Source organism: Lethenteron reissneri, chromosome 26, assembly GCF_015708825.2.
Source record: "Lethenteron reissneri isolate LAM-NWPU_2019-01 chromosome 26, ASM1570882v1, whole genome shotgun sequence".
NCBI classification, from domain to species: Eukaryota; Metazoa; Chordata; class Hyperoartia; order Petromyzontiformes; family Petromyzontidae; genus Lethenteron; species Lethenteron reissneri.
The window spans coordinates 20283512-20302283 of NC_083804.1; the positions used below are offsets into that span (position 1 = coordinate 20283512).

At 52.8% G+C, this 18772-nt stretch overlaps 1 protein-coding gene across 1 annotated transcript; it reads left to right on the forward strand.

Annotated features, from left to right (window-relative positions):
• The first annotated feature begins 581 nt into the window (after positions 1 to 581).
• LOC133347834 (extracellular serine/threonine protein kinase FAM20C-like) lies at positions 582 to 18394 on the forward strand. Its single transcript, XM_061560491.1, has 10 exons — positions 582 to 1314; positions 2705 to 2841; positions 4363 to 4441; positions 6646 to 6738; positions 9605 to 9720; positions 10425 to 10605; positions 11599 to 11708; positions 13570 to 13651; positions 13953 to 14012; positions 17208 to 18394. Exons 1-10 carry the CDS (start codon positions 788 to 790, stop codon positions 17560 to 17562), a joined length of 1740 nt encoding a protein of 579 aa, XP_061416475.1. The 5' UTR covers positions 582 to 787; the 3' UTR covers positions 17563 to 18394.
• The last annotated feature ends 378 nt before the right edge of the window (positions 18395 to 18772 follow it).

The following is an 18772-nucleotide window of genomic DNA, read 5'->3' on the forward strand; positions in this document are numbered from 1 at the left end:
GATACTACGACGAACCTGGTCCCGCATCTTCATCCATCCTCATCTGCCTACAGTCTATCCATACAGTCTATATCTCGACTGTCTATCCCATATAGACTATCCATACAGTCTCTCTGTACTGCCGATCTCATAGAGGCTATCCATACAGGCTATATCTATACTGTCGATCTCATAGAGGCTACCCATACAGTCTATATATATATACTGTCGATCTCATAGAGGCTATCCATACAGGCTATCTATACTGTCGATCCCCTATTGCTCTCTCGCTCCTGACTCTCCCCACATATCCTTAGCCCCCCCCCCCCCCCCCTGGCCAAACGTCTCCCTCGCTCTCTCTTTTCTTTCCTCTCTCGGCTCTCCGTCCCCCCTCTCCCCGCGTCTCCCACTCTCTCTATCTCTCGCTCCACTCTTCCTTATCTCTTCCCAAGCACCCCTTTCCAATCTCACCCCCCTCCCATCTCCTCCCCCACCTCTCTCATTCTCCCCACTCTCCCACTCTCCTCCCCCCCTCTCTCTACCCATCGCTTTTCCATTGTCTCTCAATCCGTCTCTCCCCCCCCCCCCCACTAATCCTCTCCCCCAGTGTCTCTCTCGTTTCCCCACTCGGACGACTATCTCCCGACTCTCTCCTGCGCCTCCTATTCTCGCCATCTCCCTCATCTCGCACCTCCAATTAGCGCAGTTGGCTACGGACGGCGCGAAAGAAGTTCCACACACACACACCCTTTTCCCATCCACCTCCACTCTCATCTGTCCCATCCCCCCTCCCTCCTCTCGCGTCACGATGTCTCGCCGACTCCGCGTGCTGCTCGTGCTACTCGTGCTGTTCGCCACGTGCGCGCTGCACCTCCTCCTGCACTTCACGGCTCCCGTCGAGAGCGTCTGGGACAAGGCGACGGGAGACTGTCCCTGCGCCCAGCAGCAGCATCAGCAGCAATATCGCCATCAGCAACATCGCCATCAGCAGCAGCAGGACGATGACCTCGAACAGAAGCAAGGGCTCGACCGCGAGGTCAAATTCGCAGACGCGAAGTCACATCGAGTTGCCTCCACCCCGTCGCCTCGTCCTCCTCATCCCCCGTCGTCGTCGTCGTCACCAGCGCCATCATCGTCGTCCTCACCTCTGCTGGAGGAGCTGTTTAGACATCCCCTGTACGGGGGCCCTGCGCGGGAGGGGAGCAAGGGCGACGTTGATGATGGTGATGATGATGATGGTGATGATGATGGTGATGATGATGGTGATGATGGTGAACTTCTCTTGAGTCCAGCGTCTGAGCCGCTTGACTCCGGCGAGCAGCGAGAAGACGCGTGGTGAGGAGACAGTGCACGTGTGGACAACACCCGGTGGCGAGTGTCTGAATCGGTCCTGGGACTCCCCTGGGTTGACTCGGCCTCAAATGAGTACCCGGTTTGTAATCATCGGGCGCGGTGCCGGCCAACCACCCACCTCGTGCACCGTGCCGGCTTTCATAGGTGCTGCTCGCTAACAGCTCTTGCCCCAACAGTCCGTCGAGGCTATACGGGGGATCTTTATCTTTGTGTTGGCGCGGGGAGCGGTGGCGTAGAGGTTAGCGCGTTGCGCTACGAACCCGGTGACCCGAGTTCGATTCCTCGCTCACGGCCACCAACATCAGTGACGAATATCTGAACCGGTACTGGGCCTCCCCTAGGTCGACTCAGCCTCAAAATGCGTACCTGGGGAAACGAAGGCGGTCGGGCGTGGTATTGGTCTATCGGCACCCTCGTGTGCCGTGCCGATCTCAATGTTTGCTTGCTAACAGCACTTGCCCCAACAGTCTGTTATAGGCTACACGGGGGATCTTTGTATGTATGCAATTTTGTGTACATTGATGTGCTTGAAGGTTTGTACGTGAGATGTGTGTACACTGTATCTAGAGGTCGCCTGAAGCTGCGTGTAAGATGATAATGGCAATGATGATGCTGCTTCTAATAATGATGATGGTGTTAATGATGCAACTGATGATGATGCTTCGGCTACTGCTAATGATGCTGCTAATGATGCTGCTGATGCTGCTACTACTAATGATGCTACTGCTGCTGATGCTGCTACTGCTAATGATGCTGCTGCTGATGAGTGATGTTGTTGATGCTGCTGATTATGATGCTAATGATGATGCTGCTGCTTCTGCTGATGACGCTTCTGCTGATGATGCTTCTGCTGATGATGCTGATGAGAATGATGCTGCCGCTGATGCTGCTGCTTCTGCTGATGATGCTTCTGTTGATGATGCTTCTGCTGATGATGCTGATGAGAATGCTGTTGTTGATGATGATGATGCTTCTGCTGATGACGCTTCTACTGATGCTGCTGCTTCTGCTGATGTTGCTGCTGATGATGCTTCTGCCCATGATGCTGATGAGAATGCTGTTGTTGATTATGATGATGTTGCTGATTATGATGCTAATGATGATGCTGCAGATGCTGCTGCTTCTGCTGATGACGCTTCTGCTGATGCTGCTGCTTCTGCTGATGATGATGCTGATGCTGCTGCTTCTGCTGATGACGCTTCTGCTGATGATGCTTCTGCTGATGCTGCTGCTTCTGCTGCTGATGATGATGATGCTGCTGCTGATGCTGATGCTGCTGCTTCTGCTGATGACGCTTCTGCTGATGACGCTTCTGCTCATGATGCCGATGAGAATGCTGATGCTGCTGCTGCTTCTGCTGATGATGCTGCAGGATGGCTGATGGGGAGGAGGCCCCTGCGTGGCTGCGCTTCCACCGCGGCATCTCGCGTGGCGCCCTCTACCCACGCGCCTCTCCCGCACTGCCCGCGCTGCTGCGAGACCTCGCCCAGCAGAGGATCGTGAGCGCCGGTACGTGCCTGCTATGAGTGGTGTCTGCTATGAGTGGTGTCTGCTATGAGTGGTGCCAGCTATGAGTGGTGCCAGCTATGAGTGGTGCCAGCTATGCGTGGTGTCTGCTATGAGTGGTGCCAGCTATGAGTGGTGCCAGCTATGAGTGGTGTCTGCTATGAGTGACGCCTGCTATGGGTGACAGCTGGCGGCAGGGTTCCAACTTCATTCGGAGCTGTCCAGGGCTCAGCTCCCGAAAGCACACATTAGTTATTATTTATTTATTTATTTCCTGGTGTGACGTCAATGGCGATGCCTGACGGCTCCGTGTGTGATGCCTGCAGGACATACAACCTGGTAGGAACCTCCTGGTTACACCAGCCCACAGGGGATTATTGTGTCCGTCCGTCCGTCGTGCATCCAAAAATGGGAGGGGGAGGGGCTGGGTGGGGAGGGAGGGGCTGGGTGGTGAGGGTGGGGCTGGGTGGGGGATGGGAGGGGTGGGGCTGGGTGGGGAGGGGCTGGTCACCCCGTGGTGCCCTTATAAAACTCAACGTTTAACCTACTCACGCCGGCTTGTGCCCGCCCTCACAGTCGGCAATATTTGCGGAATACACCACGCCGCCGTTGACCCTGGCCATTGACCGAGCAACCCAACGTTCCTACCAGCTCTCTCCGCAGGAATGTGTTGTATATCCGACTGAATATTGTTCGGCTCGCTGGTAAACTGGAGTAGCTGAGACGTGATTAGTAAACTGGACTAGGTGTGCCGTGCCAGGATAGACCGAATCAAGCCCTGGCGATGCCTTTGAGTGATGGCTGCTACGTGAATTCGGTCAACTCCACGCTTTTCCGTTCAAATGTCACTCGCCAGTGATGTTACCCAGGGTCGGGAATCGAACTGAGGTTGTGGAGTTCAGAGCGCAGCGCGCTAATCACTGCACAAAACCACTTCCCCAACACTTATACACTCACGCATGCATACGTACACACACAAACACGTAAACACACTCACACACGGACGCACGCACACAAACTCACATCCACAATCATCCATACACGCCCACAATCAAACACATATCCCCACACACACAACGATACGTGTACACACACACATGTACACACACACGCGAACACACACACACGCACTCACCCACACGCCCGCAATCAAACACATACCCCCACACACACAACATCTACACTCACACGGACTCACCCACACACACACATGTACACACACACACACATGTACACACACATGTAAACACACATGTAAACACACACACATGTACACACACACATGTACACACACACATGTACACACACATGTAAACACACATGTAAACACACACACATGTACACACACATGTACACATACACACATGTACACACACGCACACGCACTCACACACACACATGTACACACACACACACATGTACACACACACACCCACACACACACCCACACACACACATGTACACACACACACGCGAACACACACACATGTACACACACACACGCACACACACCCCTGCCCGCAGTGATGAAGCCGGGCGGCACGCAGCTGAAGCTGGTGATGTCGCTGGAGAACGGGGGGGTCGCCCTGCTCAAGCCCATGAAGTAAGACTTGAGTCGGCACGCCGCATCGAGCACGCTGGCGAGATGTTAACCCCCTCTCCCGGTGTGCAGGAGGTCGCGTGGGCTGGATCACGACCCTGACGCCCTGCTGTATCATAATCGTTTTTTTACCCTTTTATCTGGCAACAAAACTGACACCTTTTTTACAAGGAGTAATGTTTGCATAGACCACAATACCTGCAGTCGTAATGCAAACAAAAAACATAACTCTGATAATGTATGCACTGTCCTTGAAGTTGATTGGTCCACACCCGAAACAGCTTTCCTTAGAGCCTAGTCTCACATGGGTTGGACCAGATGACGCCAAAAGGCGCACAACTCAAAGACAATGCACCATCAGAGTATGAGAGCTCAAAGTAAGCATTTACACCATTGGAACCTCATTTGCCAGTAAAAAATATTATAATTGGTTTTTTACCCTTCTATCTGGCAACAAAATTGACACTTTTTTTGCAAGGAATCATGTTTGCATTGACCACAATACCTGCAGTCGTAATGCAAAAAAAAACACAACTCTGATCATGTATACACTGTCCTTGAAGTTGATTGGTCCACAGCCGAGACAGCTTTCCTTAGAGCCTAGTCTCACATTGTGTTGGACCAGATGACGCCAAAAGGCGCACAACTCAAAGACAATTTCACCATCAGAGTATGAGAGCTCAAAGTAAGCATTTACACCATTGGAACCTCATTTGCCAGTAAAAAATATTATAATTGGTTTTTTACCCTTCTATCTGGCAACAAAATTGACACTTTTTTTGCAAGGAATCATGTTTGCATTGACCACAATACCTGCAGTCGTAATGCAAACAAAAAACACAACTCTGATCATGTATACACTGTCCTTGAAGTTGATTGGTCCACAGCCGAGACAGCTTTCCTTAGAGCCTAGTCTCACATTGTGTTGGACCAGATGACGCCAAAAGGCGCACAACTCAAAGACAATGCACCATCAGAGTATGAGAGCTCAAAGTAAGCATTTACACCATTGGAACCTCATTTGCCAGTAAAAAATATTATAATTGGTTTTTTACCCTTCTATCTGGCAACAAAATTGACACTTTTTTTGCAAGGAATCATGTTTGCATTGACCACAATACCTGCAGTCGTAATGCAAACAAAAAACACAACTCTGATCATGTATACACTGTCCTTGAAGTTGATTGGTCCACAGCCGAGACAGCTTTCCTTAGAGCCTAGTCTCACATTGTGTTGGACCAGATGACGCCAAAAGGCGCACAACTCAAAGACAATGCACCATCAGAGTATGAGAGCTCAAAGTAAGCATTTACACCATTGGAACCTCATTTGCCAGTAAAAAATATTATAATTGGTTTTTTACCCTTCTATCTGGCAACAAAATTGACACTTTTTTTGCAAGGAATCATGTTTGCATTGACCACAATACCTGCAGTCGTAATGCAAACAAAAAACACAACTCTGATCATGTATACACTGTCCTTGAAGTTGATTGGTCCACAGCCGAGACAGCTTTCCTTAGAGCCTAGTCTCACATGGTGTTGGACCAGATGACGCCAAAAGGCGTATCGTTGGAGTTTGCGGTGTCTCTCTCTCTTTCCCCGTGGTGGTCGCGTGGATGTTTCTCCGGGTCCTCCGGTTTTTTTTCACCTCCACATTTAGAATCAACGTCAGGTTGGGTTTCAGGGCCTTTCGCTGCTGTACATTTCCACTTGGTGACGAGCCGCTTTCGTCGAGCTGTCATAGCTCAGTGGGCATTGCCTGGCAAAATAAAAGTTTAGTTTAGTTTCTAGTTTACATATCGGCTGACTCAGCCCATGACCATCATAATCATTATCACCATACGCGTCATCATCATTATCATGTCGTCATCATCATTAACGTCACCATGAACATAATGAGCATTATCGATTGTCACGGCCATCGTCATTAACGTCACCATAATTGTTATTATTATTAATTAAATCATCGATTTCATGGACATCATCATCCATCAGTGTCATCATTGTCAGTAATGCCATTAGAATCAATGTCATGGCCATTATCATCATCATCATCCGCTTCATCATCATCAATGCCATGAGCATCATGATGGTCTCAGATAATGATGAGACATAATCGACCATTAAACTAATGACGCTTATAACATCGATGGCTATGATAGCGTTGATGATGATCACCATCATCATCACATTGTGTGTCGTCAGACAGAATCGGGACCAGGAGACTTCCCCGGATTTTTTTTACTTCTCCGACTTAGAGCGACACAACGCAGAGATTGCAGCCTTCCACCTGGACAGGTGAGGGGGTGGGGGTGGGGTTATATGCACACACAAACAAATACAAACATCCCCCGTGCAGCCTTTAACAGACTGTTGGGGCAAGTGCTGTTACCGAGCACCTACGAAGCACGCAACGGCACACGAGAGGGTGGGTGGCCAACACCACGCCCGGCCGCCTTTGTCTCCCGAGTGGCGGTGATTACTACACACCGCACCAGGTACTAATTTGAGGCTGAGTCCACCTAGGGGAGGCCCGGGACCGATTCAGATAATCGTCACTTGGTGGTGGCCGTGAGCGGGAATCGAATTCGAGTCGCCAGGTTCATGGCGCAGCGCTAACCACTACACCACCGCTCTCCCGTGACACACACACACGCACATGCACACGTGTGTACACATATACAAAGACAAAGATCCCCCGTATAGCCTTAACAGACTGTAGGGGCAAGTGCTGTTCGCGAGCACCTATGAAGGCGGAGCAGTACACGAGGGGCGGATGGCCAGCACCACGCCCAACCGCCTTTGTCTCGCCAGTGGCGATGCTTACACACCCCACCAGGTACTCATTTGAGGCTAAGTCAACCTAGGGGAGGTCCAGGACCGGTTCAGATCATCGTCACTGATGTTGGCCGTGAGCGGGAAGCGAACCCGGATCGCCGGGTTCGTAGCGCAGCACGCTAACCGCGACACCACCGCCTCCCAGACACACACACACGCACACAGTTCACACGGCGAGCAGCACACGTGATGGATGATGAGGATGCAAGGTTCACGGACTGGCACAGGCTCTGCCAATTTCCTCTAATCTCCTGCCAAGACAACGGTCACATTCCACCCACACACGGAGCCCAATCACGGCCATTATTATTCCACCATCGAGAGAGAAGGGATAGAGGGCTTGGGGTGGTCTCAGACGAGGTGTGTGTGCGTGTTGCAACAATGTTAGATATCTGCTGCCGCTGCGATCCGAGTTCGATTCTCGCTCACGGCCACCAACACCGAGTGACGATTATCTGAACCAGATCCTGGGCCTTCCTTAGGTCGACTCGGCCTCAAAATGCGTACCTGGGCCGGCGAGCAGCACTTGCCCCAACAGTCTGTTAAGGCTACACGGGGGATCTTTGTCTTTGATGTCTGCTGCTGCTGCCTGAGCTGAGCTTAGACAATGAATACCAGCTTCGCTGAAGATGAGGCTGATTGGTCCTTTGAAGTTTACGGAGAAGACGGGAAGGACTGAATTATTTCGACCGGCTGGAGTTAGTCACAAAGCAGTAGACACGTGACTTTAATTTGTATAATAAAAAAAGAGAGTTCATTTTTACCGCTGTACAATGGCAATCAGCATGCACACAGACACATGTATACAACAAAGATCCCCCGTATAGCCTTTAAACAGACTGTTGGGGCAAGTGCTGTGAGCGAGTAGTACCTATGAAGGGCGGCATAGCACACCACGGGGTGTCGAGATCAAAACCACACCCGGCCGCCTTTGTCTCCCCAGTGGCGATGTTTACACACCGCACGGGTATTCATTTGAGGCTGAGTCGAGCTAGGGGAGGCCCGGGACCGGTTCAAATAATCGTCACTGGGTATTGGCCGTGAACGGGAATCGAACCCGGGGTGCCAGGTTCGTGGCGCAGCGCGCTAACCACTGCACCACCGCTCCCCACACACACGCGCGCAGACACACAGACACACACACACAGACACACACACACAGACACACACAAAGAAGACACACACAGACACACACAGACACACACACAGACACACACAGACACACACACACAGACACACACACAGACACACACACACAGACACACGCGCAGACACACACAGACACACACACACAGACACACGCACAGACACACGCACAGACACACAGACACATACAGACACACACACACACGCGCAGAGACACACAGACACACGCAGACACACACAGACACGCAGACACACACAGACACACACACAGACACACAGACACACACACGCGCACAGACACACACAGACACACACACGCGCAGACACACACAGACACACACGCGCGCAGACACACACAGACACACACGGACACGCAGACACACACAGACACACACACAGACCCACACACACAGACACACACACACGGACACACGCCCAGAGTAAAGAGACGCGGCTCTGTTTGACCACGTTGACAATGAATAACAATTTTAATCTCTCGCCCGTCGTCCCCAATGTTTCGCCACGGCATTTTGTCGAAGCGGCAAAACCCCCCGGGTGGTCCAGCGTGACCCCATCTCCAGCCTCTCCGTTCAAACACTGACGCCGCTGCTGCTGCTGAGAGAAACTGCTGGGGGGGGGGGGGTAACAGCAACAGTAAATTACAATCACAGAGTGAAAGACAAAGATCACAGCCCACACTCCCCTTCTCTCTCTACCCCCCCCTCACCTCATTACACATAAGGTCTCAAACCCACCCCCACCCCCCCTTTTTGACGCAATCCTCTTTCCGTCAGTGACGAGGAGTCGCCTCTCAGCTGCTTCGCACCGCACTGACGACAGCACAACAACAACAACAAAAACAACAACAAAAACAACAACAACAAAAAAACCAACAACAACAAAAACAACAACAACAATGCAACTGGCCGCGGGCGTCGTTGGAAACCAGAAAATCGCGGGCGACCGGAGGGATCTCCTCCTCGAATCCGACGGAGCTAAGAGGGCAACGTTCCAGTTTGCCGGCGTCACGGTCACCGAGCACAGAAGGGGGGGGGGGGGGGGAGGGGCACAATGGTTCACAGAATGCCGGGCGGTCAGCAACAAACGGCACTTTTCAAGCGGCGAGTGACGCGCTCGCCCCGTGTGCCTCCACCCACCCCCCCCCCCCCCCCCCCCCCAGGATCCTGGACTTCCGCCGCGTTCCGCCCGTCTCTGGGAGGCTCCTCAACCTCACAAGGGAAATCCGCGACATCAGCAAGGACAAGAAGCTCCTCAAGACATTCTTCATCTCGCCAGGTGCTCGGAGGTGACCCCCCCCCCCCCCGGCTTCCGATTCCCGCTCACGGCCACCACCGGAGATTTTTGTCTGAACCGGTTCTGGGCCGACTCCCCGAGGCTCGAATGTAGTAATCATCGCCACTGGGGAGACAAAGGCGGCCCTGGCGGGGTGCTGGCCACCCACTTCCCTCGTGTGCCGCACCGGCCTTCATAGGTGCTACTCGCGAACAGCACTTGCCCCGACAGTCGGTGAAAGGCTACACGGGAGATCTTTGTCTCTTGTCAGCGCTGGGTTGGTAGCGCAGCGCGCTGACTGCTGCACCACCGCTTCCCACGCGCGCACGCAAATACAAAGACCCCCCATATAGCCTTGACATACTTTCGGGGCAAGTGCTGTTGGTTGAGCACCTGTGAAGGCCAACACGGACACACGAGGGGGTAGGTGGCCAGCACCACGCCCGTCTGCCTTTGTCTCCCCACTGGCGATGATTACACACAGCACCAGACATTCATTTGAGGCTGAGTCGACCTAGGGGATGCCCAGGACTGGTTTAATCGTTACTGGTGGTGGCCGTGAGCGGGAATCGAACTCGGATCACCAGGGTTCGTAGTGCAGCGCAGCGCTAACCGTTACACGACCACTACATACTCTCACACACGCACACACGCACGTACGTCTAACCACGGTGTCGAACCCTCGGCCCGTGTCCTTCTCTCCACAGCCAACAACGTGTGCTTCTACGGCGAGTGCTCCTACTACTGCTCCACGGAGCACGCGCTGTGCGGGCGGCCTGACCAGCTGGAGGCCTCGCTGGCCGCCTTCCTGCCCGACACGGCCGAGGCGCCACGCAAGTCGTGGCGAAACCCGTGGCGCCGGTCGTACAACAAGCGGCGCAAGGCCGAGTGAGTGCGGTGAGAGAGAGAGAGGGGGCTGAGTGAGTGTGGTGAGAGAGAGAGAGGGGGCTGAGTGAGTGTGGTGAGAGAGAGGGGAGAGTGAGCGTGGTGCGAGAGAGAGAGGGGGGAGTGAGTGTGGTGAGAGAGAGGGGAGAGTGAGTGTGGTGAGAGGGGCTGAGTGAGTGGGGTGAGAGAGAGGCGAGTGAGTGCGGTGAGTGAGAGGCGAGTGAGTGTGGTGAGTGAGAGGGGGCTGAGTGAGTGTGGTGAGAGAGAGGGGGATGAGTGAGTGTGGTGAGTGAGAGGGGGCTGAGTGAGTGTGGTGAGAGAGAGGGGGCAGAGTGAGTGTGGTGAGAGAGAGGGGGCAGAGTGAGTGTGGTGAGAGAGGGGGGGCTGAGTGAGTGTGGTGAGTGACAGGGGGCAGAGTGAGTGTGGTGAGAGAGAGAGGGGCGAGTGAGTGTGGTGAGAGAGAGGGGGGTGAGTGAGTGTGGTGAGTGAGAGAGAGGGGCGAGTGAGTGTGGTGAGAGAGAGGGGGGAGTGAGTGTGGTGAGTGAGAGGGGGTGAGTGAGTGCGGTGAGAGAGAGGGGTCGAGTGAGTTGTCACTTTTCTCAATGAATGGGGCCGAATATTTTAAAGCTTTAAAAAAAATTAGTTATGTGAATATATATTTTTTTAACATATATCTGTTTTAAATATATACAAGGCCTTACAATTATACCCAGTTTTGGCTAGCTGGCTGGATTCCTGGCTGCGGATTATCTGAACCAGTCCTGCCCGCCGGTCGACTCAGCCTCAAACGAGTACCTGGTGCAATGTGTAAACATCGCCACTGGGGAGACAAAGGGGGCCGGGGCGTGTAGGGCTGGCCACCCACCCCCTCGTGCGCCGTGCCGGCCTTCATAGGCGCTACTCGCGAACAGCACTTGCCCCAACACTCTGTACAAGGCTCCGCGGGTGATCTTTGCCTTTGCGTGGTGTGGTCGTGTCCGGGCGGTGGCGGATCAGCTGGGAGGTTGACCCCGGCTACTGCGACGAGGTGAAGCGGACGCCGCCGTACAACTCCGGCAAGCGGCTCCTGGACGTCGTCGACATGAGCATCTTCGACTTCCTCACAGGCACGGCCTGCCTCGGCCTCCCCCAGTGACCGATTATCCCAATAGCAAAAGTAGCTACATAATGATACGGGGCCCCGCAACTTTCAAGGGCCCCCCGCGCTAAATGCTTTCAAGCTGTCAATTCCGGTTCAGTGATTCTGCACTTGCTCTATTACTATAGTACTACACCGCCTTCAACTTTTATGAACGACCGGGTGTTTAAGGTTAGCGATTTGTCGTATTATCTGGCTGCGAAGCGAATGAGAAAATACAATTACTTTATTATGCAAGTAAAAAAATTTGCGTATTAATATTTATTAGTTTTTCTTAAAATTAGGCCCCCCTTTATAACATTTGCTACAGGCCCCGCACTAGCTTAATCCGGCCCTGGGCCTCCCCTCTAAGCCCAGTGTGGTGGCCCCTGGTGGCCTTTAGTGCGGCCTTGACGCATCCCATCGTGCTGCTGTCAAACGCTGATGGTTTCAAATGCGTGATGGCCCTCACGCTGATATCTTATCGGCGAAGGTGCCCGCCCCCCCGCCCCCCCTCTGAAAATGAGTGAAGAACGCTGCTCTAGCCCTAGCACTGTCACTCGCCCCGACATCCACCCGAACACCATAGCGATAATAACCCGAGCCATGACCATAACCATAAGAGGCCTAACTCTAGACCGGTTGATAATGGGTTGTTTACCCTTTTATCTGGCAAAAAAAATGACATGTTTGCAATGACCACAATACCTGCAGTCGGAATGCAAACAAAACACATAACTCTGATAATGTATGCACTGTCCTTGAAATTGATTGGTCCACACCCGAGACCGCTTTCTTTAGAGCCTAGTCTCACATGATGTTGGACCAGATGCCAGATAAAAGAGTAAAAAACCAATTATCATATTTTGTTACTGGAAAATGAGGTTTCAATGGTCTAGACCGGTTGTTCTCAATCTTTTTGGATGGGGGGGAAACCCCCCCCCCCCCCCATTAAGACCACTTCTGCCCCCCCCCTCCTCCACCTCCTCCACCTCTTCCACCTCCCCTGTGCCATAAACACAACGATGGCTGCTCCGGCCACAGCACCAGGAATTGACCTGTCGATGTCTGCACGCAATGGGGTGTTTGGCCAGGCATTCGTTGCGTGTTGTCTATTCGTGTTTGTCACCGCAACGCGGCTGGCACCGATGGTTCCGTGCACATACACAATCGCAGTTTCTCCTGCACGGTGTCCATGCCCACAGCCTGCCCCCCCATTAAAGAGGCTTCGTCTCGCCCAAATGGGGATGCCTCCGCGGATAAGAGACCTGTGGCTCTCGACCGAGCGCTGGAGCACGAGGTTTCGTTCTTGAACTCTAGCCCGACCACGAGCCTTGAACCCCAACACGACATACCTCTAAACCCCCGCCATCACCCTGTGCGCGACCCTAACTGATGCAACCACGGGCCTACGCCTTCAGCTCGCCCGAATCGTCATCACAATGACACCCATAGCTCAAGCTCGAGCCGTACATAAACCCTAAATTCAATAAATCGAGGAGCGAACCTGGAAAAGCAGTTGCGAGTAGCAGCAACATGATCAATACCAGTTAACATCACACGCCTCGCCAAAGAGAAGCAGTTCCAGCCATCGCATTAGGGGTGAGTTAATTACATGTTTGACAAAATATAGCGGGCTCATTTTTAAGTTGATAATTTTGTATGGCCCGCGAATGATGTTACAAATATCCAAATGGCCCTTGGCAGAAAAAAAGGTTCCCCACCCCTGCAACCACCCGGCCTCTCCCGTGCACGGAGCTCATTCAGGCGAGGCGGTGTGGCCGACTCGTTCGGTGATCGGGGGCGTAAACTGCCGCCGGGCAACACTCGGCTCTGTCCGCGGCGTGCAGGGAACATGGACAGACACCACTACGAGACGTTCGAGAAGTTCGGCAACAACACCTTCCTCCTGCACCTGGACAACGGACGTGGGTAGGCGGGGGGTTAGAGGGACAGAGGATGAGCAGGTCGATAGACGGATGGACGGTAGGACAGAGAGACGGATGGACAGATGAATGGACGGACAGGTGAATGGATAGAGAGACGTGTCGACGGAAGATTGGATGGACGGACATACGGATGGAGAGGGGGGCAAACATATGGATAGAGAAATGGACAGGCTGTGTGGGTGGATGGGTGAGTAGTTGAGTTGGTGGGTGGGTGAGTTTATGGGTGGGTGAGTTTGCGCGACACTGCCTGCATGATACCCCGCCCGTGTGTGTCTGTGCCCCAGGTTCGGGAAGCACTCGCATGATGAAATATCCATCCTGGCACCACTCATCCAGTGCTGCGTGTAAGTGAACGTCATCTTCATCACCACCACTGTTATCATCATCATCATATGTGACGTCATCATCCTCGCCAGTGTTGTAATCATCATCAGTGTCATCGTTATGACCGCCTCTGCCACATTCAACATCACCACTCGTGACGATCATTGTCATCTCACCTGCGCTCGATGTGAGCACCTCCATCTCCATCACGTGGAATACATCGATACATCGAGCGAGCGGTGGGGCAGTGGTTAACGAAAGGCGCTGTGAACCCGGACGCGCGAGTTCGATTCCGGACTGTGGTTAACATCGATGGCGATTATTATCTGGGCCTTCCCCCACATTCACCAACCCACACTGACCATCGTGGTGAAGTATGGTCAAGAAACCCACATGACAGACACGACTTGAGGGTGGGGGGAGGGAGGCCTTCATCGAGCAGTGGGTCACCGTCAGTATCTTATCACATCAATTCATTTCTCAGTGAACGTATAATTCGCATGGGTTTGGCTCGCTCGTATAGAAGTGAAAAAGGTGCCACGTGACACGCATCACGCAATGCCAGAGGCGTCCCTAGGGTATGGCGAATCGGGGGGGGGGGTTGCGCCCGCCCCAGGCCGCGCACTTTGGGGGGCGTGGGGCACGCTTCGACATCACGGTGTCGGTTTTAATGCTCCCGGTTTATTCTGAAGGCGTCTGGGGGGGAGCAGACGGTGTGGGGTTCGCCCCGGGCCCCGCACCTCCCCCCCCCCCCCCCATGGACAGCCCTGACCACACCCACAACTCTAAAGCATTCCGCCGGCAGTGGCGTGAAGCGAGCAGTTGCAAGGCTGCGCCTTTACTTTTTTGTTATCATCACCATCTCACCGTCATCATCTTCTATGGTGGTTCTTTAGGTGAATTTTTTTTATTTTTTTATCGACAGAACCATAGAAAATGAATTCCTGCACAGTCACGAAAGTTTTCAGTCAAAATGTTACCTCCATCATCATCGTCATCGTCACCCCCCTCTCTTGGTGACTGGGTAGAGCGCCCCCAGGGGCTGCCAGTCACCATTGCTGCAGAGGCACGGACGCTGCAACAGTAGTTCCAGTAGAAACACGGATCACCGCAAACTTAATAACACATTAGGGGCCGTCCATAAATGACGTCACGCACCTAGGGGTGGGGGGGGGGGGTCAGACATTTGTGACGATGTGTGACGAGGGGGGGGTGAGGAATGTGACGTCACGTCAAAATGCGCAACTTTAAATAAATATAGACAACACGTTCTACTTAATTAAATAGACTTTTTAATAAATGTTTTCTCCTACAACATCAGAGTGCAGCGCCACATTAAATACGCACTACAATGACAATAGTTTACAGCGATTTGAAGCATGTTTTATTTTCAAAATGGAAATATGGTTTTGGGGGGGGGGGCAGAGGTTTGTGACGTCATATTTGAGGGGGGGGGTCTGACTTTTTGTGACTGCGTGTAACGAGGGGGGTGGTGGGGGGGGTAAAAAATCATCCAAAATCGCGTGACGTCATTTATGGACGGCGCCCCCTGAGTCAAAAACGCGAATACTAATAAAGTTTTTTTTTCGGAAGGTGGCAAGTGATAACTTGATGGCGGATAATGAAGGTGGTGTGGTTTTGAAATCAATCTCGGACTTGTAGCCAATCAGTGGCGTCGCTGTCGAGTGCCAAGGCGTTGCAACTTCACCAGATGCCCCGGATCGGAGGAGCTTCGAAGGCGCTTCGAAGGCCACTGGGATTGGAAAGAGAGGGCCCAGTGTCACCCCTTGCATCATGGCCCAGAAGCATCACGCTTCTACGCCACTTGCAAGTCAATGGAGGGAATTGAGTATTTTGGCTGAGATCCATATTTTACAAGCTACGACTTAAAGGTGTTTTTTTTTACCTCGTCCAGATTTAGGAGGGTTCTGCCACGTTGGTTAGGAGATGTTAACTATGTTCGCTTGGTTATATTATTATTTAATTAATTTTCTTTCTACATGGCTTTCCTGAAAGAACCAAAGAGTAATTCCTGCAGTCACGAAAGCTTCGAATCTAATAAGTATTACTAAATAATGATAAAACAAAGTTAAGTGTTACTAAATAATGTTAAAACAAAGTTAACACAAAGTTGTACCATTATTTAGGTATTAGATGTTAAATAGCTCGCCAGCTATACAGGAGGTCGTGGGTTCGCTCCCGACCCTGACGCCTGCTGTGTATTTGTAGTTTGCGCGTCTTTCTCCCCGTTGTCGCGTGTATTTATCTCCAATTCTTCCGGTTTTCCCCTCCACGTTTAGAAACGTGGCGTTGTATTTGGCTGCTATAAATTTCCACGCGATAAGCCAATTCGTTGAGCTATCATTTGTGGACAGGTTGTTTCTGAAAAAGAGCTACATCGCTCAGTGGCCCGTACCTGGTGCCTGTTTACTCGGAGTTTGCGTGTTTCTCTCCCCGCGGTCGAGTGGATTTTTCTCCAGCTCCGATGTTCCCCTCCACATTTATGAACGTCCATTTAGAGAGTATACGTTTTCATGTTTAGATGTTGATCAGCATATTGGTAATGAGCGATTATTACAAAGTGGGAGGGGAAAAAAGCGGACACAACTCGCACGTGCGAGGGAGCAACGCTCGATCTCCGTGCTGATAGAAGCAGATGGCGATTAGTCAGTCCGTCTTGTTGGGCCGCCTTTTCCTGGCAAGCCAGGGTATGGCACCATCTCGACGCCCGTGAGAAGGGAGTTTTCACAACATCCGTGTGTGGTCCACCAACCCCTGCTGCTGCCTCCACAGTGCTGGATAACAGGCGTTGAGTTGCTTCGTCCATTGTCCAGTACTTGTGCACTTCTGCCAAACGGAGCAGTATCATCAACAGATAATGTTTAGTCGTAATAATAGTAGCAGTCATTAATATAATCATCATCACTGCCACCCTCCCCCGCTCCCCCACCCTCTCTCCCCCGCTCCCCCACCCTCTCTCCCCCCCCCCCACTCCACCCCGCACTTCCACCCTCTGATCCACCATCTCACCTCACCCGCTCCACCCTCCCGGTCCCCCCTCCACCTTCCCGCGCCCGCTCCACTCACTCCTCCACCCTCCTGGCTCCATCCTCCCGCCAACTCCCCCCCCCCCCCCGCTCCACCCCTCTCCCCCACCGTCCCATTCCTCCTCCACCCACCCGTGCCCCCATACCCCCCCCCCCCCCCACGAACAGCGTGCGTCGCTCCACGCTGTCGCGCCTGTCGCTGTTGTCGCGCGCCCCGCTGCTGCTCAGCTCGCTGATGCGCGAGAGCGGCGCCGCGGACCCCGTGGCCCCGCTGCTGCCCGAGGGGCACCTCGCGGCCCTGGACCGCCGCGTCGCGCGCGTCCTCTCCGCCGCGAGCGACTGCCTCGAGAAGCACGGCCGAGCGAGCGTCTTCCGCTACGGCGCCGCCGCCGCCGCTACCTCTGCTGTGGCCGTCACGGAGGAGATGAAGAGGGGACGGCGGCACAAGCATCATCAGCAGAAGCAGCAGCAGCAGCGAATTCACGAGTGGGACAAGGCGCCCAGGAACGTCGCGCGAAGGTAGCGCTGGTGGCGGTGGAGCAGCGTCGACCAGGGGCAGCAGCAGCAGGAACAAACTGTTGCACCGGCAGCAGAAGTGGTAACAGCAGCAGCAACAATGGAGAGTAACTGCTGCATCCTGAAAAGCAGCACAACCAGCAGCAGCAGCGAGGGTAATAACAGCTGCGACTGCAGCAGAAGCAACAGCAGCAGCAACTGCTGCTTTTGCAACAGCAGCAGCAGGAACAGCAGCTATGGCCCGACAACTCTTTGACTAAATCGAATCTCGTCAGCTGCTCCGGCGACACGGTAGCAACAGTCACGCACGCGTGCAGCATCATCCACAGCATTGTCAACACAAGCAGCAGCAGCAGTAACGGCAGCAGCGACAGCCACATTGCTCAACAGTGACCACAGCCACAACATTCTCAAGCAGCAGGAGCAACAAAATCAGCAGCAGCAGCATCAGCCACATTCCTCACACTCACAGTAGCAACAGCAGCGCCAGCAAATCTAAGGGTGTCAAAAAGAAGTCACGATTGTGTCACTCGATTCTCGGTTTTGTTTTGATGGTTTTTTGTCCTCTCCTGCGACGTTGTTCCGATCGTGCCACCACCGGTGTCGCGTCACGAGCCTTAGAATCCAATCGCAGAGCGGCCCGTGGAAGCGGCTATCACGGAGTTACTTCTGAGACTCTGTCGCGGGAGTAACGCTCGCCACACGACGGCCAGACCGACAGTCTCACTCCAGTGACGTGCAACATCAAAAGGCATTGTGGGTGCGTGCGTGTGTTATGAGACCTAGATTTGAAGCTTTCGTGACTGCAAGGATTCATATTCTTAGGTTTTTTTGGGTAAAGTCACGTAGGTAAAAATGTTTAATTAATAAAAGTAAAATACAAATAAATAAATAAATCGCGACGTTTCGGAGGCGACGGAAGCTTGTGTTGCCTCCGAAACGTCGTGATTATTATATTATTTTTATTTTACTTTTATTAATTTCAATTTTTTACCTACGTGACTTTACTGAAAAAACCTAAGAATATGTTATGAGACCACCAATTCACTACACTTGAGAACTCGCCTTATTCACAGAAAGCGAACTCAGGTCTTTTAGCGTTGACGGTTTAGCGTCTCCGACCTCAGCGTCTCCCGGCCACGTGAGTTTCGTGTTTCAAATTACGTGGCCGTCTTTTTTACTCTATTTAATCTTAGGGCAGGTCTCGGGGGGTCGAG